At 38.7% G+C, this 21,872-nt stretch overlaps 1 protein-coding gene across 1 annotated transcript in view; it reads left to right on the forward strand.

Annotated features, from left to right (window-relative positions):
- The first annotated feature begins 4,012 nt into the window (after positions 1 to 4,012).
- slc2a1b (solute carrier family 2 member 1b) overlaps positions 4,013 to 21,872 on the forward strand; it is a 38,907-nt gene continuing 21,047 nt past the window's right edge. The window contains exons 1-2 of the mRNA XM_057845677.1: positions 4,013 to 4,395; positions 18,290 to 18,385. Coding sequence (XP_057701660.1) covers positions 4,381 to 4,395; positions 18,290 to 18,385 — 111 coding nt within the window. The 5' untranslated portion in view covers positions 4,013 to 4,380. The remainder of the gene's footprint in view (positions 4,396 to 18,289; positions 18,386 to 21,872) is intronic.

Here is a 21,872-nt window from a genome sequence, read left to right on the forward strand (position 1 = left end):
ACAACTTAATATTGAAATATAATATTTTTCACATTACATATTATATCTCAAAATCATAGTTTCCCATCATGTATTACAATTAATATTTTATTATAATATTTTATTATAATATTATATTATTATATTAATATATATAATATTATATTCTCCCCACAGAAATTTTTGTTTTTTGTAATGCAATTATCCAAAGACGTGATGTACACACCCGAAAAGAGCACATGTATGCCCTCTAGTGGTTAACTCGGAACCAACAGTCAACAATAAGTCTGCATTTAACTTATCAGCTCTGAGACAAAAGATTAAAAATTGAGTTTTTACCAAATGTCATTGTGATCCGTCCACAAATAATATAGAAGTAGCCATTTTAGTTAGTGTTCTCACAAAGAACAAAAATAAGTCCGATCTGGAGCCTTCCCTCCGGCCGTTGTATGAAACTATTTGTAATAACCTTTAAGTGCAATGTAAAACAAAAAAATTGAATAAACTATCATGATTTGTGTATTGTGATTGACTATTGCTACTCCTGGTGTAGGAAGCAGTTGTCAAGACACAAATGAAGAAATTGAACACTACATAACGGTAAACTTTATTTTTTTCCTGCTTTCATAGACTTCATAATACAGCGTATCACAAAAGTGAGTACACCCCTCGCATTTCTGCAGATATTTAAGTGTTTCTTGTGTACAGTCTTCAGAAGAGGCTTCCTCCTGGGGCATGCACACCAACTTGAGTAGAGTGCGCCGTATGGTTTGAGCACTAACAGGCTGACCCCCCACCTCTTCAATCTCTGCAGCAAAGCTGACAGCACTCCTGTAACGAGTCACATGGCATTTTGGAGGGAAAATGACAAGCAGTACTCAATTTGGACTTTTAGGGATGTATGCAGTTTCTAAGGGGTGTACTCACTTTTGTTGCCAGGGGTTTAGATAGTAATGGCTATATTTTGAGTTATTTTGAGGGGCAAATAAATTAACTCTATTATATAAGCTGCACACAGACTACTTTTCATTGTGTCAAAGTGTCATTTTGTCAGTGCTGTCCCATGAAAAGATATACTTAAATATCTGCAGAAATGCGAGGGGTGTACTCACTTTTGTGATACACTGTATATTGACACGACACGGGGCGCAGAGCCGATCCGTAGGGGGCCTAGTTTCAAAAACTTCAAATTCAAATATTTTCAAAACCAAAGCTGCTACCGACTTAAAACCAAAACAGGCACCTACCTTAGGCATATATGAGTCTCCACGAGCAGCGGCATCAAGAAATTCAAAGTCATTCCCTTATAAAATCCCTGGGGTTACCAGGATGTGAGCCTCGTCTTTCAACTATCACATAGCCTCTTTGTATGCCTTGCATTTTCTGATCAGCTTCCTCGACTTGTACAAGTCCCTGTTCCTCGTCATCTCCTTTCTGCCCTCCTGGACTCTGCTCCTCTTCCTGCCGGTCGGCCACTCCAAGGCCTTGTTCTTCCTCGCTTCTGAAGTCACATCCTTGGAGAAGTTCGCACCAAAACAGCTGAGGAGAGACCGCCAGGAACTCCAGCAGGTGCCTGAAGCAGTCACTTTGGTGCGTGGCAAGGGTGAGGAATCCTAACCCTGCCCTCCTTCTTGTGCTTGCTGCACATCAGGGAGTCCCACAGCGACATTCCGAAGGATGCCATGTGGGTAATGGGGAGAGATGGCCACTTAAGGACCGCCCGGCCCGTCTCCAGCTCTCCCTTGTCCTCTGGAACATCTCCAGGATGTCGGCCGTGTCCCTGTGTTCCTCCTTGCCCGTGGTCATGGCGAGGAGCCTCAGCCCGGCGACCGTGTTGGGGTTGACGACCGCCATGATAAGCCCGACACTCTGCTTCTCGATGGAAGAGCGTACCAGCACCTTCTGGGTCAATTTGTAGCCGGCCTTGACAAACTTATAGTTCTCCCACCTGGCCACAACCTTCAGGCTCTAAAATCGGGCCATCCTCATCCTCTCAGGCTCCGAAGAAACATGTTTGTTTTAGAAAGATAGATTTTTATGAAGTGAATAATGCTGGCCACTTACTTCAGCCCCAGGACACCTGGGCAGCACCACACAGCCGTTGTTGTTGAAGCTGCTGTAGATGTTCTTCCAAAGGTGCACGGGGTCAAAGTAGACTAAGACCTGCTTGTTGCTGTCGGCGTAGGGGTTGGTGTAGGACCAGGTGCCCTCGGGGAGCTCAAGGCTGGCGTAGTAGCCAGCTAGGTTGACGCGGCCGTCAATGCTGATCAAGTGGAAATACAGACAAAGAGGTTTTTTCGTTGAAAATTCTTGTGAATAAATGCTTAAATCCCGTATTCTTTAAAATATGGATGTAAAACAGTCTCGATTCTTGGTTAAAAGCAAAAAAATTGTGCAGTTAGCATTTATTTTACGTAAATATCGCGAACTATGATGGTAGTCAGTGAGCAAATTAGCAGCCGCCATATGTAAACAAAGGGCTTTTTCCGTTGAAAATTCTTGTGAATAAATGCTTAAATCCCTGAATGCTTTATAGATATGGACATAAAACAGTCTCAATTCTAAAAGCAAAAGAAACGGGCAGTTAGCATTTTTTAACGTAAATATGTCGAATATGCTGCTAGTTAAGTCACTGTGGCAGCACCCTTAGTACAACAACGAGCTTTTTCCGCTGAAAATTCTTGTGAACAAATGCTTAAATCCCCGAATTCTTTAGAGATATGAACGTAAAACAGTCTCGATTCTTGGTAAAAAGCAAAAAACCGGGCCGTTAGCAGTTATTTTACGTAAATATTGCGAAGTATAATGCCAATGCCGTAGCGGCTAATTTCTCCCATTGACTTTTTTCACAACGTTTCAAAATGTATGCATGGTACGAAAAATATAATAATTACCTTGAATCCTTGAACAAATCACTCCTGAGACAGTCCTTCCTGTTTGTATGAAGTACAGCTTTCGTACTTTTTCAACCTAAATCCGGCGTTACATCGCTGCATGTGACCGACTGCTAATAAATGAAGCGGAGTGTGGGACGGCCCCCTTCGGGAAGGCGTGACGCAGTGAATGGCGAATAAGTCACGTCAATACATTATGAAGTCTATGCTGCTTTCTTCATTTGAACCGTTTGTGTTCAAATCTATGCACTAAAATACAACCCCATATTTTTAAAATTCTCTGGCTGCCATTGAACGCAATACCCAGATAGCGGACCGACATTGAATGAATGTTGATTTTCTATCAAAATCATCACTATGGTTGACATCGAAATTTTCGACGTCAAGTGACGTTCAAACGTTGTTCTATGGTATGTCAGGCAATGGTTGGCTTAACATTGTTTTATAGTTGATGAACTAATGTTGACAAATAGTTGATTTATGTTGACCGGAAAATATGATTAAAAAGACATTGAAGCATGTATGGGCGGGCGTTTTGGTCGAAAACTTAACATTGATTTAGCGTTGTTCCAATATTATTATTAATCGAAATGACGTTTAGGTTTTGTAATGATTTCAACATTGAAACAACATTAATTGAGGGTGCAAAAGTGACGTTGATTCAACGATATAAGATTGACAGCGGAATGTTGCTCCAACATCTTTTCATTGCCGGTCCGCTATCTGGGTAAACATCTATTGCTGTCAGATATTCTCACATGCTGCCAAATTACAGTTTGTTGTCCCCTGCCACCATTCAGTGCTGAAATTTCAAATATTAACTCACAAGTCAAAACAAAGCAGTTTAACAATGTCTCGTATCTCGAAAATGAGTACGTCTCAAGGCAGCACTGTTTTCCTCAACGTGTGTTAATCATAAGCCACAGTTTTAATGTGATACCATAAAGCTTCTTAGGGAGGGAACGAAACCACATTGCATGACTCGCAAGTGAGTCTTTTGAAGCCTAAATGAATATTTTAGCAGCTTTGATGCTTTTACTTTACTGTGCTCTGTTCGTTCCTCGGAACAAGCCTGGGTGAATGCTATTGGCTGAGAGGGAGGCTGGGTTGGACAGCCTACTCTCCCAAACATTGCGTCAGCTCCGAAACATATAATAACCAAACCCGGCGTCTGAATCCAGCGAGTCACTTTCTCTGGGGCTCATTAACATTAACAGACAGACCTTTTCCACCTAACCAGGAACCTACAAGACCAAGCGAAAGAGAAAAGAGACGACCTCGCAATCGCTTTGATTTTTACATTTTAAAAACAAGTCCCAGAAAGAGGAGGGAGGGGACTTGTTTTGGGGAGAAACAACGCCACTGTTACTTTACTTCACATTGAAGTATAAAACCCAGCGACAACTTCAGACTGTAAATCTAAGAAGTTTTGACTTTTTATCCACCTAACTTCAGCCAAAAAGAAGAGGGCAAAAATAACAGAACAACGTTGATTTGCGACGCTGCCATGGATTCTGGAAAGGTAACTTTTGTCAAACCTGTTTTTTCTTTTACCGGCTTTTGTTTGAAACGTGTTTCCGAGCGGGTTCAATGGGTACACATTACCCAGCATGCAGCTCGCATAGGAGACCCCGATGCTTTATTATTGTGATGATACTCAACTATAGCGTTCCCTCAACGCACTTTCGAGAATCTTTACGTGTTTTAATTTGTAAGCCCTTTTAGTTTAAACAAATGTTCGTATCAAGCTTAGGTAGTGAGATTCCATGTCCTAAAACGTCTTTATTTAATATTTCATATGACTATATATGGTCATTTGGATCTACTGCTTATATTGTGTAATATATCATTAATAACAGATTCGACAAACTCAGATTCGGAACTTGTTTAGCGTGGCCGCCCTATTTTAAAATTTGATTTATCCTTGAAGCTTGTTCTCTTTGTTATTCTGGCTGTTTGTCTTTGATTTCTGTGGGTTAACCCAGGGCATTTCGTTGTTTTCTATGAACTGTGGACTAGTGAATCTTCTTGAGACACTTGTATTTATGGCTGTGTAAGTTCACTTGAAAATTTTGTTTACTGACATATATATTATTAATGAGGTTAGATTAACAGAAAAACAAATGTTTGCGTTATATAAATTTGGGGAAAAGTGTAGTTCAAGTGCCTTGTGCTGTCAGCTCCATTTTTTAAATCTGGCCCAACCAACATTTAATTGAATGATTTGAATGTTTATTTTTAATTTGGTGCGACAAACAACACTATTTTAAAAACAAATGACCTAAAACAATGTATAGGTGCATACAGAAACTGCTGTCCGAAAAGAAATAATCACCAAATCATAAATTGTATATTAATGTTTCATTGTTTTACCAGATTTCCCTTCTTTAAATCTGACCTCTTTTTTATTGATGACATTACTACCAGGTAGTATCAAACAATTATTTTAGAATAAAGCCGTTATGATATATCGTTTGAACATCGCCATTGCGGTGTGCGCATGCGACTTAGTACCATCGCAGGACATGCAATTGTTTTGTTTTGTTGTGTTTTTTGAACATACAAGCTTTTGTTTTGCTTAATAAAAGCAGCAAGCTGCTCCATGCTTGATCCATATTACAGCAATCTTTTATCATTCACAGATGAACCCCCTTGGCCTGGATTAAACGGTATTATATGAATACAATGTGGTTATGTTGAGTTAACTAGTCTTCGCAAACAGAGCTATTAAAGTAATCTGGTGAAAATTCTTGTAGTTTTGATATCACAATATATTACAAACCCACTAAAGGTCGCACTATCAGTTTTTTCAAATATTGTTCAGCCCTTCTTACTGTGCTGAAAAATATGGTTTGTTGCCATGGAGAACAAGGAAACAGAGAAAAATGATGTCATGGATTGCTAGATCATAGTACTTTAAAAAGTATCCCAATACAGTTTATTTTCTATCCCTAGCAAGTGTTAGATATTCTACATGTGACAGTAGTAAATTCTACATGTGACAGTAGCTGTACTACTGGTTTAGTTTAGACCGGCTTTGATACTAATGTTTGAAAAATAACTGAATTGACTGAGTCAGTTTTATTTGTGCTTCAGTATAAACACATCATGAAGGTTTGAGGAACAGTTTAATGGGCAAATGAAGTACTAAATTGGTGACAAAATAGGGGTGCTTGATTAAACAGCACATTCAGCAACCAGTATAAAATGATTTAAGTAAAATAAAAATAAAAAAGCTGTAGTCTACATTGAACAAGCATAAACTGGATAAGCGGGCTATAAAATGGATGAATCTAGTCACCATATCTGTACCGGAACTTAATATTTTCTTCCTTGACCAGTGTACCATTCATTCTAAAAATGAAGTAGAAACATACTAAATGGAGTTTTGTATTATCCAGCTTGCTAAACAGCAAATGGCATTGAAAAAATCCTCACTGTTTAAAAGTGAGCTGTCGTGTGAAAGCTCATGTTGAATAATTTAAAATGCTTCAAGGGGAAAGATATGGGCTATATTTATATTCACCAAAGTTGCATTTGCCCCATTGTTGTGAAACTAAACAGGCCTTTATCTGGTGTATGATAATACTGGCTCTGAATTAAAGTTCAGTTTGTCAGCTCCATGCCCTTATTCTGAGACAGGAAATGTGACAACAGCTATTATTGATACTGCACTTTTCCCCTGTAATAGCCCTCGCCGACATCACGATTCTCCATCGGACATGGGGTCATACGTCAGCCCAACAAGGGGCAACCAGTACACAGCTTCACATTGCAATAATCCTTGTAAGCTTTTACGTCTTTCACAAGGAATGTTTCATGTGAATTTAAGTAACTTGATGTTGTCTATAACTATAGTTTTACAGTGATCTCTTTTTCAACTTTGGCAAGCATTTTGACAGCCTGATTTCACAAGATTGTTGACATTGATTTATGTTATTTTAGTGTGTGTAACACAACTCCTCCTGACACGTTTATCACTTTTAATGAGTTGCACGTTGTAGCGATCCCAACCTATCCTCAAACAATGCATTGTTTGTGTTTTCCCTTTTGCGAAGACTTAAACGCTAATTAGGGTCAAGCGAACTGTTGACTCGGCTTATTTTTACGCGAAGCTCACGTAATATCGGCCTCAGCACCTCACGTTTTGTTGAACCTTTCTACATGATGGCAAAATAGCTTCAAATTCGATGCCACCATTTTTTATGTTCCTTTGTCTTTGTACTTTTAACGAGACCAATCTCTTCTAGAATGAACAGGTAGTAACAATGTACGGTATTCCTCGAATGAAATTGTCCACTCAGTCGGTAAGTCATGAGAGTACACGAAGGACCCCCTGACTTGTCACACGAACAAGATTTATTTTGAGATGAGCTCTTGTCACCAAGGTCATCATGTTTGCTTCAGCGACGCTTAGCAAAGTGCATAGCTTTTTTTTTTTGTTGGCCCTACATGTGACAGTCTGGTATGTCGGGGGATTAAATCACTTTTTGGATATACATGACAAACTAAAGTTCGATAAATGCTTTATAGGACCCTCGAAAGCTTTGTTCATTGGTCAAATAAGCTCATTGTTTCTTACTGTTTGAAAATTTTTTGGGGATTAGTGTTATAAATGTGAAATCGTAAAATGCAATTAATAACAAACTACCATGAAAAGAACTGCATTTTTACTGTTGTTTTACACCAAACAACAGTGTCCCTGTGCTCACCGCTCCGTTGCAATCAACTGGTCTAACTACTGAACCAATAGCAGATCTAGCTTCAGTCGGCATCTTACTCCTTTGGGTTTCCAAGGAGTAACGTTATCCGAATTTTCTACATGCAGCACAAAACTTGCTTCAAAGGGTTTTTAATAGCTCAGTAGTCAGCACGCTCGACTGCCCAGATGTTGGTTTGAATCCCGGTTTAGAAGGTAGGAGAATGAGAAAAGGAGCACATTATCATCACCGTCATAACTGATTATATATGGATCTGATTTTCAAAGGAAAACAAAAAAAATCTACTATAAAATTTACGTTTACTGAACTACTGTACGGTTTTTATGTTTATTTTACAGTTCTCCCGTTCTTTCAAGTGGTAACTTTCTGGCAACGTGGCTGCCAGTATTTTGCCACAAAATTAAAAGTTTTTTTTTTTTTTTTTTTTTTTTTTAACAGTGCAGGTGAATGCTCAACATAATACGGAGATATGATATTCAGTACAGTCATTCAAGTCAGCTGTCTGCTCAAAACAACAAAATCATGGGTTTATTTTTACTTTGCTATTAATAGAGTGTGTAACAGTGACGGCCACATGTCAAACTTGTTATTTAGTATAATTCAAATTGGGCTGAAAGTAGAAAGCTAATGTAGGATTTAGCTACATGCCAAAGCAAACAAGAGTGTTTAGAAATGCAGGTCAGGAGGATGAGTGTTGATCCTACTGAAGTGGCAAGGGATCACATACTAGATTTCCCATGGATGTGTAAGATGAGACAGCGGAGGTGAAAGGACGTGATGAAGTCCTCGTAGATAGGGTTTACGGGGGCACTCGACTGAGCAAAAGAGCAATCAAAGCTGCTTTTATTAGCGTTCACTTTTGTTGTGGCCTCGCATTGTCTTGGAATGCTTGAGTGTGCTGCTATAGACCTTATAACTGCTCTGTTGTCAAATATTGTTTCCTGGGCGCAGTAAAATGAAAAAATTAAATAGATCTCGTCGTTAAAAAAAAAAAGAATTAACAAATGTTATGCTGAATGTGTTTTGTACCTGTTGCAACACAAAATTTATTGGGCATTAGCATCATGAAGAGACATTGTGGACGTTTACATTAGAGCTGTCCCGACTAGTCGACATAGTCGACGTCATTGATGACGTAAATCTGTCGACGAGCACAACATCCCGTCGACGGTTAATGAAGGGTTAAAAAATATATAGGTGGAAAGTTCAGAATGTCAGTCAAAATCTTGACTTATTTCAAAGAAACAAAGGAAGGTACACTGTTATGTCCTGTCTCTTCACTGCCAAGCTTGGCTGCACGTTGGCCTTGAATAAACACCTATGCTGTCACCCAGTTGTCATTTTCGAAGACAACAGGAGTAAGTCCATCTAACTAACTAACTAACTAACTAACTAACTAACTAACTAACTAACTAACTAACTAACTAACTAACTAACTAACTAACTAACTAACTAACTAACTAACTAACGACATATTTTATTGAAGTTGCTAAGCCTGTCGCAATATGCAATTAGTCCATTTATCGCACGGTAAATAAAAATGAGGGCGGTCTTTTTCACGGCTGCTTTTTATCACTACGCACGCGCGTGCGTGCATACATTTGTGCGTGTCGATGGCATATGAGACTCCAGTTCCTTTCTCTTAACAACAAGCTGTAGAATTAAAGTTCATACATACAAAATAAGCAAACACAACTATATTAAACACAGTAAATGTTAGCATTGCTACATTGAGGTGAATGGGGAAAAAAGAGCACCTACTTTAGCCTGCTATAAAACATTAGCAGTCTTCTCCAAAACGAAAACTTGCTGTTAAAAGGTGACACTTCAAACATGAAAAATAGCTGGTTAACAGCATTTGCAAATGAAAAAAAAATATTACTGACCCCACATGCAATGACAAAAAGTGCTTTTTCTGCAAAGTGTAAAGCTTAAGTTAGCTGTTTAGCGAACGTACTTCCGGTGAACATTTCAAAATAAAAGCATGTCATGTTCGTCATAAAAATAACGATTTCTAGAGTTAATCCCACATACTTCAGAATTTAGATTCTACACTAAGAATACCTTTATGACGCCCTTTATGAAAAATCTGATTGGCAATGAAGAATTATTATAATTATTATAATACTATTATATATATTACTATACTATAAGATTAATGCTAGGTTTTTTTTTTTTAAGAATTGTTTTGAATCATGGTGGAAAGGCGAAGTCAGTGTTCTGAATCTGTTTACATTCTATTTTGCACTAGTTAATTCTATCAGCATTTGAACTCATTGTTTATTTGTGATTTATTATTATTGTTATTTACATGTTTATTTGTACTTTAATAAATAATTTAAGTTAACCAAAATATTTTTTGTGAATTGATAAGCCTAAAAAAAAAATTCATTGCTAAATTAGTTAAAACAAAAAAAAACAAAAAAATTTTTTAAATGAAAACCTGACCGGAATAAAAATGGTTCATGTACACGAATATTGTAATCCGATCAAGATTTTATGATGATTGATAATCTGATCGGCACGCATGAAAACACTTAATTCCAAAAATTTGGAACGAACCGTCCTTACTTTTGACGTCAGTATTAGCTTTTCTGTTAATTGTAGAAGCTCGTAGTAGAACTAGAGTGAGCGGAGAACAGGGAAGGCGCAACTTGTGCAAGACTAAACTGATCTATACCCGAGACGAATATGCTGGAGATATTTAATGATCTTAAAATTGATTTAATGGTTAACAATGGAAAAAATATACAAAATTATGCTAACGTTTAATGTCTAAATTGACTGAGTGATGTTTTCTTGTACGGAAGTCAGCCTGGCTTGTTTTTCTTCTACTACCACTCTTTCCAGTATATTTGGTCATGCAACTTCACATGATATGTGAAAGATGACCGTCACCTCATTGGTAACTACAAGTACGTCCAGTTCATGTGCTTTTTGTTGTCGTAGCAAAAAAAAAACATAGCAGACGTAGACTTCTAATTTGGTTTGTTGCGTGGAAAAAATTGGTTTAGACCTAATAATTCATCTATAACAAGAAGAGTGCTTCAAAGTGCACATGGTAAGTTTTTGTTTGTATCTGTACATTTTAGTGAACATTTGATTTTATAGATGTGTACACAATGTTGTTATGATGGCTTCAAAAGAATGAAAAATATTACTACACTACATGAAGGCAGCATCAATCTCTGCACGGGTTAAATAATTTGTTCCAACTGAAGTTCTGATGCATCAGTCCTAATAGTTTTAGTGTCCATGAAAACAGTGCATCCAATCATAATTTTACGCTGAATACTGATCAGATTCAGGAAATTTTGTCCATGTCAACGTAGTCAATGTTGCCCTCCAAATTTTCCCACATCCTGTTCTGTCAACGGTCAATGTTCTCTGATGTCTGGAGTTCTTGCGAAAGGCAGACTGATTATCTTTGCAGTTGATCAAAATGAGATGTTAGCAAACTTATGGGTTCCAATGCACATTTACAGCTAAAATGTTAAACCCAGAGTAAAATAAGTTGTGAATATCATGTTAAATGGTACAGTTTTCACATCAAAGACCACACTCAAACTGATCCTTGACATGACAAAAAGCCTTTAATATGCCACAAAAGCAAATGACCATAATTAATAGTACATAATCGTCACCATTTTCTTCTTCAAAGGCCTTTCAATTTTGAGTGATGCAATAAATGAAACTGAGTTTTTTGTGTTTGACGTGTTTCCTTTTGCACTAAAGAATTTCAGTAATACAGTCATAATAAGAATGAGAATTCTTTTTATGCCAGGGAACATAAAAAAGACAGTGACCTATTGGAGGAGGAAATGGACAACAAAAGGGTCAAAGGAGATGAATGAATAGATATTTTTAAAAACTCATTCGCCATTCGATAGACATCCAATTTGGGCTAGGTTTCCTGTCCCCCAATAGTTTTATTCCTGTTAACTTCCGCTCTGAATTCTTTTCATGTCTTTTTAAAAACTTGGTTTTCATCTTTTTGTTTATCAATCAATCAATCAATCAACTTTATTTGTATAGCACATTTAAAAATCCGCCAAGGAGACCAAAGTGCTTTACATAGCAAAACACAGCAAAATAAGTCAACTTTGAAAGATAAAACAAACACATAAAATAAAATAAATAAAAGACGAGGTCATAAACTGTCATTGCACATTAAAAGCTGACGAAAAATAAAATGTTTTAAGACGTGATTTAAAATCCGTAAGTGAGGGGGCCTGTCTAATAGTAAGTGGTAATTGGTTCCACAGCCTGGGCGCCATCACCGCAAATGCACGGTCACCCCTAAGCTTCAGCCTTGATCTTGGGACTACTAGAAGCAGGTGGTCAGCTGATCTGAGGGTTCTGGTTGGACTGTAAGGCTGAAGCAGTTCTGACAAATATGGCGGCGCAAGATTATTCAAACATTTAAAAACAAATAATAATATCTTAAAATGTATTCGGTAATGTACCGGGAGCCAGTGAAGAGATGCTAAAATTGGGGTGATATGTTCACGCCTGCGGGTTCTAGTTAGGAGTCGAGCAGCAGAGTTTTGTACAAGTTGCAGACGGGCCAGTGCCGCCTGACCGACACCTGCATACAAAGAATTACCGTAATCCAGCCGAGTTGTGACAAAAGCATGAATCAATTTTTCCATATCAGAGCGTGAAACAATAGATTTCACCTTAGCAATCTGGCGAAGCTGATAAAAACAGTCCCGAACAACACAAGAAATCTGCTTCTCCAATTTAAAATCAGCATCAAATTGGACCCCTAGATTTTTGACATAATTCTTAAGAAACGGAGACAATGAACCGAGGTCAACATTCAGGGAGGCCTGGCTACTCGGTTTGAACACCATGACTTCAGACTTACTGTCATTCAAACTTAAAAAATTACATGAGAGCCACGACTTTATATCGTTGAGGCATTCAATAAGTTGACAGAAAGTGCCATTCTGCGCCAATGGAAAATAGATCTGACAGTCATCAGCATACAAATGAAATGAAACACCATGTTTTCTAAAAACAGAACCAAGAGGCAATAAATAAAGTGAAAATAAAAGAGGGCCGAGAACAGATCCCTGGGGAACCCCATGTGGAAGCGATGCCTTTTTGGACATGAAATTGCCCATTTTCACACAAAAACTCCGTTCATTTAGGTAAGACTTAAACCATTCAAGAGCGACACCTTGAATACCCACACTGTGTTCAAGACGAGAAATTAAAATCTGATGGTCTACGGTATCAAATGCTGCAGATAAATCCAAAAGAACTAAAACAACAAACTTGCCAGAGTCTGTTGCCAGAAGTATATCATTTGATACTCTTAAAAGTGCCGACTCAGTGCTGTGGAGGGATTTAAAACCAGACTGAAATGGTTCCGAAATCTGGTTTTCTTCAAGGAATGGTAGCAGCTGACTATAGATAACCTTTTCTAGTATTTTAGAGATGTATGGAAGATGAGAAATGGGCCTAAAATTTGAACAGAGGGTGGAGTCTAGGCCTCTCTTCTTCAACAAAGGTTCTACTACTGCATGCTTAAAGTCACATGGCAATGTGCCAGTAAGGAGACTACAGTTAATAATTTTTAAGACGTGTGGAGCAATGATGTCAAAAACCTCTTTAAATAAGCGAGGGGGAATTACATCGGAGGGGGAACCGGAGGGCTTTATATTACTAACAATGTTTTCGACAAAAGAAGAAGAAACTTGCTCAAACTGGGCGAAAACAGATGAACAGCGCATGGGAACGGAGGGATCATTGCAAAATGGTGAAATAGAGGCTCTAGTTGTAGCAACTCTGTCAATAAAGAATTGAAGAAAGCGGTCACATTTTTCATTTGATGCATCAGGATCTAGGGAAATTGGAGCATCGAGGACAGAATTTATAGTTTTGAAGAGAGCACGGGGATTATTACTACTAGCAATAATTTCCGATAGGTACTTGTGCTTCTCAGCTTTCACAGTCTTCTGATATTTCACTTTTGTTTAAGTGGTTGGTGGTTATTCAATGGCATCTACGATTATAAATTAGCATTTAGCTATGAAGCGCTCGAAAAATGCAATTCATAATGTATTTTAGAATGTAGTGCACAATATGTGTAATTTTTCTTTGTTATACAGTCACGTGAAAAAATTAGGACACCCCATTAAATATTCAGTTCTTTCTTAAGAAATGTTAACATATCAATGTCTTATCTTGTTTTTCTTTATCTCTGGAAAAGAACGTGACTTGATTTCAGGTAAACAACAAAAATTAACATTGTTTTACTCATCAAACCAAATATATCAGAAATGCAGAAATGCATATTCTAAATGAGGAAAAAGTTAGGACACCCTACCACCTAATAGCTAGTGTTACCCCATTTGGCTAAATAACTTCAGAGAGACGCTTTTTGTAGCCATATACCAGTCTTTGACATCGGTCTAAAGAAAGTTTGCCCCACTCCTGTATGCAGAATACTTTCAGCTATGAGATTTTTAAGGGGTTTCTTGCATGTACAGCCCGTTTCAGCCACCCCACTGCATTTCAATGGGATTAAGATCTGGGCTTTGACTCGGCCATTCCAGGACTCTATATTTCTTCTTTTTCAGCCAGACCTTGGTGGACTTACTGGTATGTTTTGGGTGACTGTTATGTTGCAGAGTCCAGTTTCGCTTCAACTTTTAATTTTTTCACAGATGATCTCATATGTTCCTCAAGCACCCTCTGATACATAATAGAATTCATGGTGGATTTTATGATGATGAGCTGGCCAGGTCCTGCTGTAGCAAAGCATCCCAAAACCATGACACTTCCACCTCCATGGTTCACAGTTGGTATGAGATTCTTTTCCTGGAATGCTGTATTGGGTCTACGCCAGACATGTCCTGTGTTCTGGTGTCCAAATGATTCAATTTTAGATTCATCTGTCCAAAGCACATTTTTCCTGAAGTCCTGGTCTTTGTCTACATTCACTCTGGCAAACCTCAGTCTGGCCTCCATGTTCTTCTTGGAGAACAAAAGTTTCCTCCTTGCACACCTCCCATGAAGGTTTAACTTATGAAGTCTCTTTCTGATTTTAGAGGCACACACTTTCACATCAACAGTAGCAAGAGCCTGCAGTTGGTCCCGTGATGACATTTTAGGGTTTTTGGAGACTTATTTTAGCATCTTGCAGTCTGCTCTTGGGGTGAACTTGCTTGGACGGTCAGACCTGGGCATGTTGGCAGTTGTTTTGAATGTCCTCCACTTGTAGACTATTTTCCGGACGGTGGAATGGCAGATTTTTTTTTTTTTTTTTTTTTTTTTTTTTAGATCTTTTGAAATCCCTTACCAGACTCATAAGCGTCTACAATCTTCTTTCTGAAGGCCTCAGATAGCTCCTTTGATCTCACCATGCTGTTTTCTATCAATTCAGTCAGTCACTGTTGAAAGTACTCTGCATTGAGAAGTGGGGAACCCTTTCTTCAGACTAATGTCAAAAGAGCCATTTACATGACTCTCCGAGAATACGAAAAATTTCAAATTTGCATTTATATGGGCCCGTCTCCATTTGAACAATTTCGCAATTCCACATGAAAACGATGTAGTATTCATGCCAGGCCCTAGGGGGCAGTGCAGATTTACAAGCCGACAGCGAATGATGCACTTTGACCCCACCAAAGTTCCTAAGCCTGGAAAAAAATAAGCCCGCTCATTCGAAGCAATGGCATTTTTCTTTTGTTCAAAAAGACATTCAACATATTTAATTTAAAAATATCATTAAAACAGTAAATTAAAGCCGACATTCCATCATATTTGCTGTTTTAATGTTTAGTAGCACCCCTGCGCAAGCCCAATGTGTCGTGTACAAGTGCTGACGTTATCAGCGCGATCTCGCCCTGCGGGAGCCTTTGATATACATGTAGAGGAAGCCCCCCTCAATCCCCCGCAATCGAATTCTTCCACTTTGGAGGCAGGATTCAGAATTTTTTGTCTTCACCTTCCGTCTTTGCCGACACCATATGCACGCGAGGTCACTCCGCAACACAGTCATAGCGTTTTCGTTTCGCAGAGTCTCCATGTAAACTGCCCCAAAGACTGGTAGATGGCTACAAAAAGTGTATCACTGAAGTTATTTCAGGCAAAGGGGGTAACACTAGTAGCTATTAGGTGGTAGGGTGTCCTAACTGTTTGCGCAGTTTGAATATGCACTTTTCTTGGTAAATTTGGTTTAATGACTAAGACAATGTTAATTTTTGTTGTTTACTTCACTTTCTTTTCCAGAGACAAAAAAAAAAAACAAGATCAGACATCGATATGTGAACATTTCTTAATAAAGAACTGAATATTTAATGGCGTGTCCTAATTTTTTCACATGACTGTATATGTGTATGGTCACTTAAATATGACGCGGTTGATACTGAGATCAATCCCCCAAAATGATTTGAATCTTAAAATCACCAAGCTCTATGTCCATTACAACTCGTGGGCTAGCAAAATGCAAGGTTTCAGACATTCATTTCACATCCAGACAGTTTAGTCATTTCCAACTTTTCAAAGTTGAAGTAGTTTGGGTCCCAGTTCAGTTGCAGCTAATTTGTTAAACCCAAAGCAAAATAACTAATGAATTATATAAGTCGATTAGTGGCATATAAAAATCTTTAGTGGCAGCCCCATGGAGGAAATTTACCCGCTGGAAGTGTGCACTGTGAGAAAATGCTATGAAGGCATCCATACAAAAGCAAGTGTATGGAATTAAGAGGTAAAATTGTTGAAGCTAGCAATGTTGGCCTGACTTAAAACACATCTTAACATTTCACCTTGATAAGGACACGTCTGTCAACCGCCTTTTTGTTGATGAGGCTCATCAAATTGCATGTAAGGTATGACTTAATTGCCTCCTGAACAATTACTTGCCTTGAGTTCACAGAGTAGTAGGAATCTTCCACTCGCTGTGTCTCGTGGAGGATTTAAAGGAGACATAGCCCAATTTTGACATGGTATTAAAATGAGGAACATGCTACATTGCTGTATTACCTTCATCCACCCTGGAATGCATACATCTGTTCCTTCATATTGCTCAGAAAGTTTATATTTCCTCTCAAGACTATTAAATTCAGAGTGTTTACAGTAGCATGCCATACCATTGCAAACAGTCACTAGCTTTTTGGTATGTAGGGAAAAGGTAAAGGTGTTCGATTTTTCTCCAGAACTCAGTCTTTCACTCATTTCCTGTACACAGGCGTTTAAGAAAGTATTCGCGCATATTTTTAGCCTTTCCCCAGGGAGAGCTAGCCGCCAGACAACAAGCGATGGCTTCTCCCATGGAGACCGAATAACTTTGTTAGAGTGAAGAAGCAGCTCATTGAAACTGTTTGAAAGTTATCTATCATTGTCACTTCACGGTTGGCCTTTTAAGACACAAAACCCTTCACGCCCGAAAGTCTGTTTACTGAACAAGGATGTGTCATGATCTGAAATGACACACATCCTTGTAGTGGGCTTGGAGAGACTTTAATTATTTTATAATGCCTGGAACGGTACACGCTTTAAAAGTTTTTTTTCAAATTCCTCTCCATGCTATTTGCATAACTGTGTCACGCAGACCACAAACATTCAGTTCAAATGGATCGGATGTCTATCTCTGGTCAATGGCAGTGAAAAAGTTGAGATTTTTAGCTTGCTAACCTGCTAGTCTGACATGAGGAAATTCAAATGATCCTCTGTGGTTTAAGTTTGTGGTATGATGAAAATATACTTTAAGCTGCTCAGCGCTACAGGGGTTTTATGCTTGAGGAGAGACCCAAGAACATGTGCAATATAGGCACCAGGAGGCCCCGCAGCTGTTTACATAATCTGTGTAAAATACTATACCTCTGATTTTGAGATAAGGATATATCTTAAAGCATAGTTTCTTTAGGTGTTACATAATGTGTTTTTCAATCAGTGACTTCATTATGTTGCTTATGATCAGCCAGTAAAGATGAGTAAGTCACATTCTTGGATCAAAATGGATACTTGGAATTACACTATTTTGAAGTGTGGCTCTTGTCCTGTGCAAGTGACAAGTACGACTTCGCTACCATGATGACCGCGGTACAAATAGGGTGATCATGCAGTGAAGTTAGTCCAGGGTCCACTTTTTCTTTCAGACGCTGCTGATTTTTTGAAAAATAACATTTTTGCAGACGTGAAGACTTGCCCCAAAAGAATGTCATCCCCCTGTGTCTAAAATGCAAACAAATGGACGAATAATGAACTAATTAATCATTTTTGAGTTTCGTTGAAAAATCGGCTCATGCATAAATCACGTTATTTATTGCTATTTTACTCTGTGCTTACTATTTTAGCTGTAAATGTTCATTCAAACAAACAACTATATGGTGAGAAAGGTTGGACTATGAATACCACAGAGCTATGTAACTATATAATTGGTTTCCCTAACAAAATCAGATGTTTGCAAAAATATTGTTCATCACAAAGAAAATCCGTTATCTTTCATTGAGGACCTCAGAAATCAGAGTATCTACTGTTAAGAGGCTCAAAGAAAAGGATTTTAGCGATCTTTAGGTAAAGTTCTCCAAATGATTAACGGATAGGTTCTACCGCAATTGACCAAAAAACTAACAGATACTAGGTTATAGTTTTATACTGTGGGAGAAGATGTTTATCCTTATTGTTTCCTAATTTTAACCCATTGAGCCCACTGATGTGATTGTTTCTGTCTTTGTACAGCAAGTCACCTTCCCGTTGATGCTCTGTGTTGGCACTGCCGTGATTGGCTCCCTGCAGTTTGGATACAACACGGGTGTTATCAATGCACCTCAAAAGGTAAGAATATTAATAAGCTGTTGTTTGTCTACATGTACTTGTAAACTTGGGTCTTGATCTGGTCTGCGGTACGGCTTCCAACAAACAGTCTCTTGAAAGTGTCTTGCCTCCTAAAATTCTTGAACATGACTTTTGGTAAGTATAAAAGAAAATGAATGTCTGCATGTTCAATTAAGATAAATCCTAAATATGTTGGGTCTGAAATATTGTCCAATGCCAGTTAAGTGCTGAGCTTTGGCCCCAAGAGTGGAAAAGGGGGTGGGCTTAGCAGGGGATAATAATAGCTGCATTCAGGCTTATCGGCTCCAAGGACATCTATATTAACAGACTCCGAGTGATTCCTGTGTAAAACAGTGCCCTAAAATGGACTGAGTGACAGCAGATCAGGCAGGGATTATTACAGGAAATGAAAAGGCACCTGTTCCCGGGACAAAGCAGGTAGAAAGAAAACATTCTCACTCTCCTACCGCACCCCACCCAGAGTCAATTTGAAGTTTATTAGCAGGGAGGTTAGGACTAATTTCCTGGAGGATGTATAGTGAGAGTGATTTTCTATCTCTCTGTGGTGTGGGATTATTTGCCCGCGTAGGTCTGGTTGTGCCCTGCGGCCACATATCAAACTGGTCTCAGGTGTGTCGACAGACGGGTCCAGCGTCTTTGCAGCTCTCTATTTACAATTGTTTCGAAAGAACACTCAGCTGTTTGCTATGTTTCCAAGGGCATGAGTCAATGATAGGCATGATGGCATGATACTCTTGCACAAGAGAGCCCTATACATTCATTTTCTACACAATGTATTTTGCACACATATCTAATTTGCTGCCATTTCTGCCAGCGCTTGCAGTTAAAATGGATGAGATTAAAAAAAAAAAAAAAAAACAAGGAAACTACAGAACCTACAAATAAATTACACCAGTTCTTAAACTTAAACAATTATGCAATTTCATGAAGTTTATTTATTTATAAATGTATTAAATTATAACAAACCAAGAAAAAGCTTTGAATCCTTAGCAGCAAGAACAGCAAAATGACAAAAAAATGTTGTTTTTTTTCTAGAGAGATAAATACAGTGTATCACAAAAATGAGTACACCCCTCGCATTTCTGCAGATATTTAAGTATATCTTTTCATGGGACAACACACTGACAAAATGACACTGCCATTTATTTTCCCCTCAAAATAATTCAAAACATAGCCATTAATATCTAAACCCCTGGCAACAAAAGTGAGTACACCCTTGTGAAAAAACGTCCATCCCTAAATGTCCAAATTGAGTACTGCTTGCCATTTTCCCTCCAAAATGTCACGTTACTTGTTACGGGAGTGCTGTCAGCATTGCTGCAGAGATTGAAGAGGTGGTGGGTCAGTCTGTTAGTGCTCAGACCATACGCCACGCTCTACATCAAATTGGTGTGCATGGCTGTCACCCCAGGAGGAAGCCTGATGGTACACAAGAAAGCCTGCCCGTCTCATCAGACCATACGACATGGTTCCAGTAATCCATGTACTTTGTTGACATGTCTTCAGCAAACTGTTTGTGGGCTTTCTTGTGTACTGTCTTCAGAAGAGACTTCCTCCTGGGGTGACAGCCATGCACACCAATTTGATGTAGAGCTGCGGAATAGGCTGACCCCCAACCTCTTCAATCTCTGCAGCAATGCTGACAGCACTCCCGTAACGAGTCACATGACATTTTGGAGGGAAAATGAGAAGCAGTACTCAATTTTGACATTTAGGGATGGATGTTTTTTCATAGGGGTGTACTCACTTTTGTTGCATTTATCTTGTTGCAGTGACAATATCTAGCCGATTTTCTGATTTGTAAATTGAACTGCCTTTGTCAATTGGTAAGTTTAACAGGGTAGCCAAAAAGTGTTCCCCATGCTGCCTCTGGTTGTAGCATCTCCCGTCGGGCGCAGCCTGGGCGTCCGTTGCAACACCGTCAGCCGCTCCAGGTGGGCCTGCCTACCAGTAGTGAAGTTAAAAGGGAGCCCTGAGCGTCTGACACTTGAGGCGTTTGTGTGGAAACTCCCACAGTTGGTTCAGCACATACATAGCGCTTAGCTTGCACAATTAACACATTTTATGAGGAAAAACATGCATAAAATAAAACCGAAACGGTACGTAAGAGAACCGAACAGAAAATGTAAAACCGAAACGGTTCAGTACATCCACATGAACCGTTAAACCGTGAGTTAAAATGGTAGTTTCCATATCAAAGCCTGCACTCAAGATGATCCTTGACCTGACAAAAAGCCTTTAATATGTCACAAAAGCAAATGACTATAATTAATGGTACATCATCTTCACCAATTTGTTTTTCAAAGGCCTTTCATTGTTGAGTGATGCAATAGATGAAACAGTGAATTGGCTAAGCAGTGCAATAGGGGGATTTTGATTTCTATGCAACTTGTTTTTGTGTAATGTGATTCTTTCTACAGCGGGCATTTCAGTTATCCAGTAATAATAAGAATGCAAATCAGCTTTATAACATAAAAACAGTAACGTATTGGAGGAGGAAAGGGACAGCAAAAGGATAAAAAAAAAAAAAAAAAAGTACATTATTTTTAAAAACTCAAGCATGTTGTATTTTAGTGCCCAATACAGGTAGTCCCCGGGTTACGAACGAGTTCAGTTCCTACGCTGGCAACGTAACCCCAATATCCGCGTAAATCGGAATTAACCCTTAAAATACCCCTAAATGCTCCCCAAATCTTAAAATAACTATCCAAAAACATGTTTTATACAACATTGTACTGTCCTAGCCAAGACGTTGGAGCTAAGTCCTAGCTAGACAGCGAGCTGAGCGGCGAAATCACAATGTCAGGCTCCCGTGTGGTTTGCTGACTTCATTCAGCTGCTCATGACATCAACACTTCCAGAATGAAACTAAAATAAAAATGAAATCAAATAAGTTTAATCTTTAATAACAGAAATTCAAATTTGTGTTTACAACTAGCTACTGATACAGCAATAACAATCAACACAAAAGATTAGCATGTATCAGTTTGCGTCCACACATAATCAAAAATAATGACATAAAAATCGCCCCAAGTATCTGACCACAATTGAAAACGCACAATAAATAGTACAAATGGTGTTATATACAGATGTTGCCTCTGTAGATGCTTGACAAGCAACGAATGTGTGCGCAGGCTTGCAGCTGCAATCCATCCCCTCCCTCTCTCGCTCGGCTGCGCTACTTCTTCATGTGAGCAAATGCATTCTTACACGCGTGTCAAAAGTACAACCTGCGCTATGCTTCCTGCGTCAAAATAAAAGCATGCATTACAAAACAAAGTCAACATTATTAAAAAAAAAAAACACGCACAGGAGGCAAAATGGCGGACGAGACTCCGGTGTCGTCAAGTCAAAATCACGTACGTCGTAACCCGGGGACTACCTGTATGTGTAATTTTTCTTTGCCATTATGTGTGTATAGTTTTACAGTTTACCTCACCTGGAGTGTAATATACCTCTTGAAATA

Source organism: Corythoichthys intestinalis, chromosome 9, assembly GCF_030265065.1.
Source record: "Corythoichthys intestinalis isolate RoL2023-P3 chromosome 9, ASM3026506v1, whole genome shotgun sequence".
NCBI lineage: Eukaryota > Metazoa > Chordata > Actinopteri > Syngnathiformes > Syngnathidae > Corythoichthys > Corythoichthys intestinalis.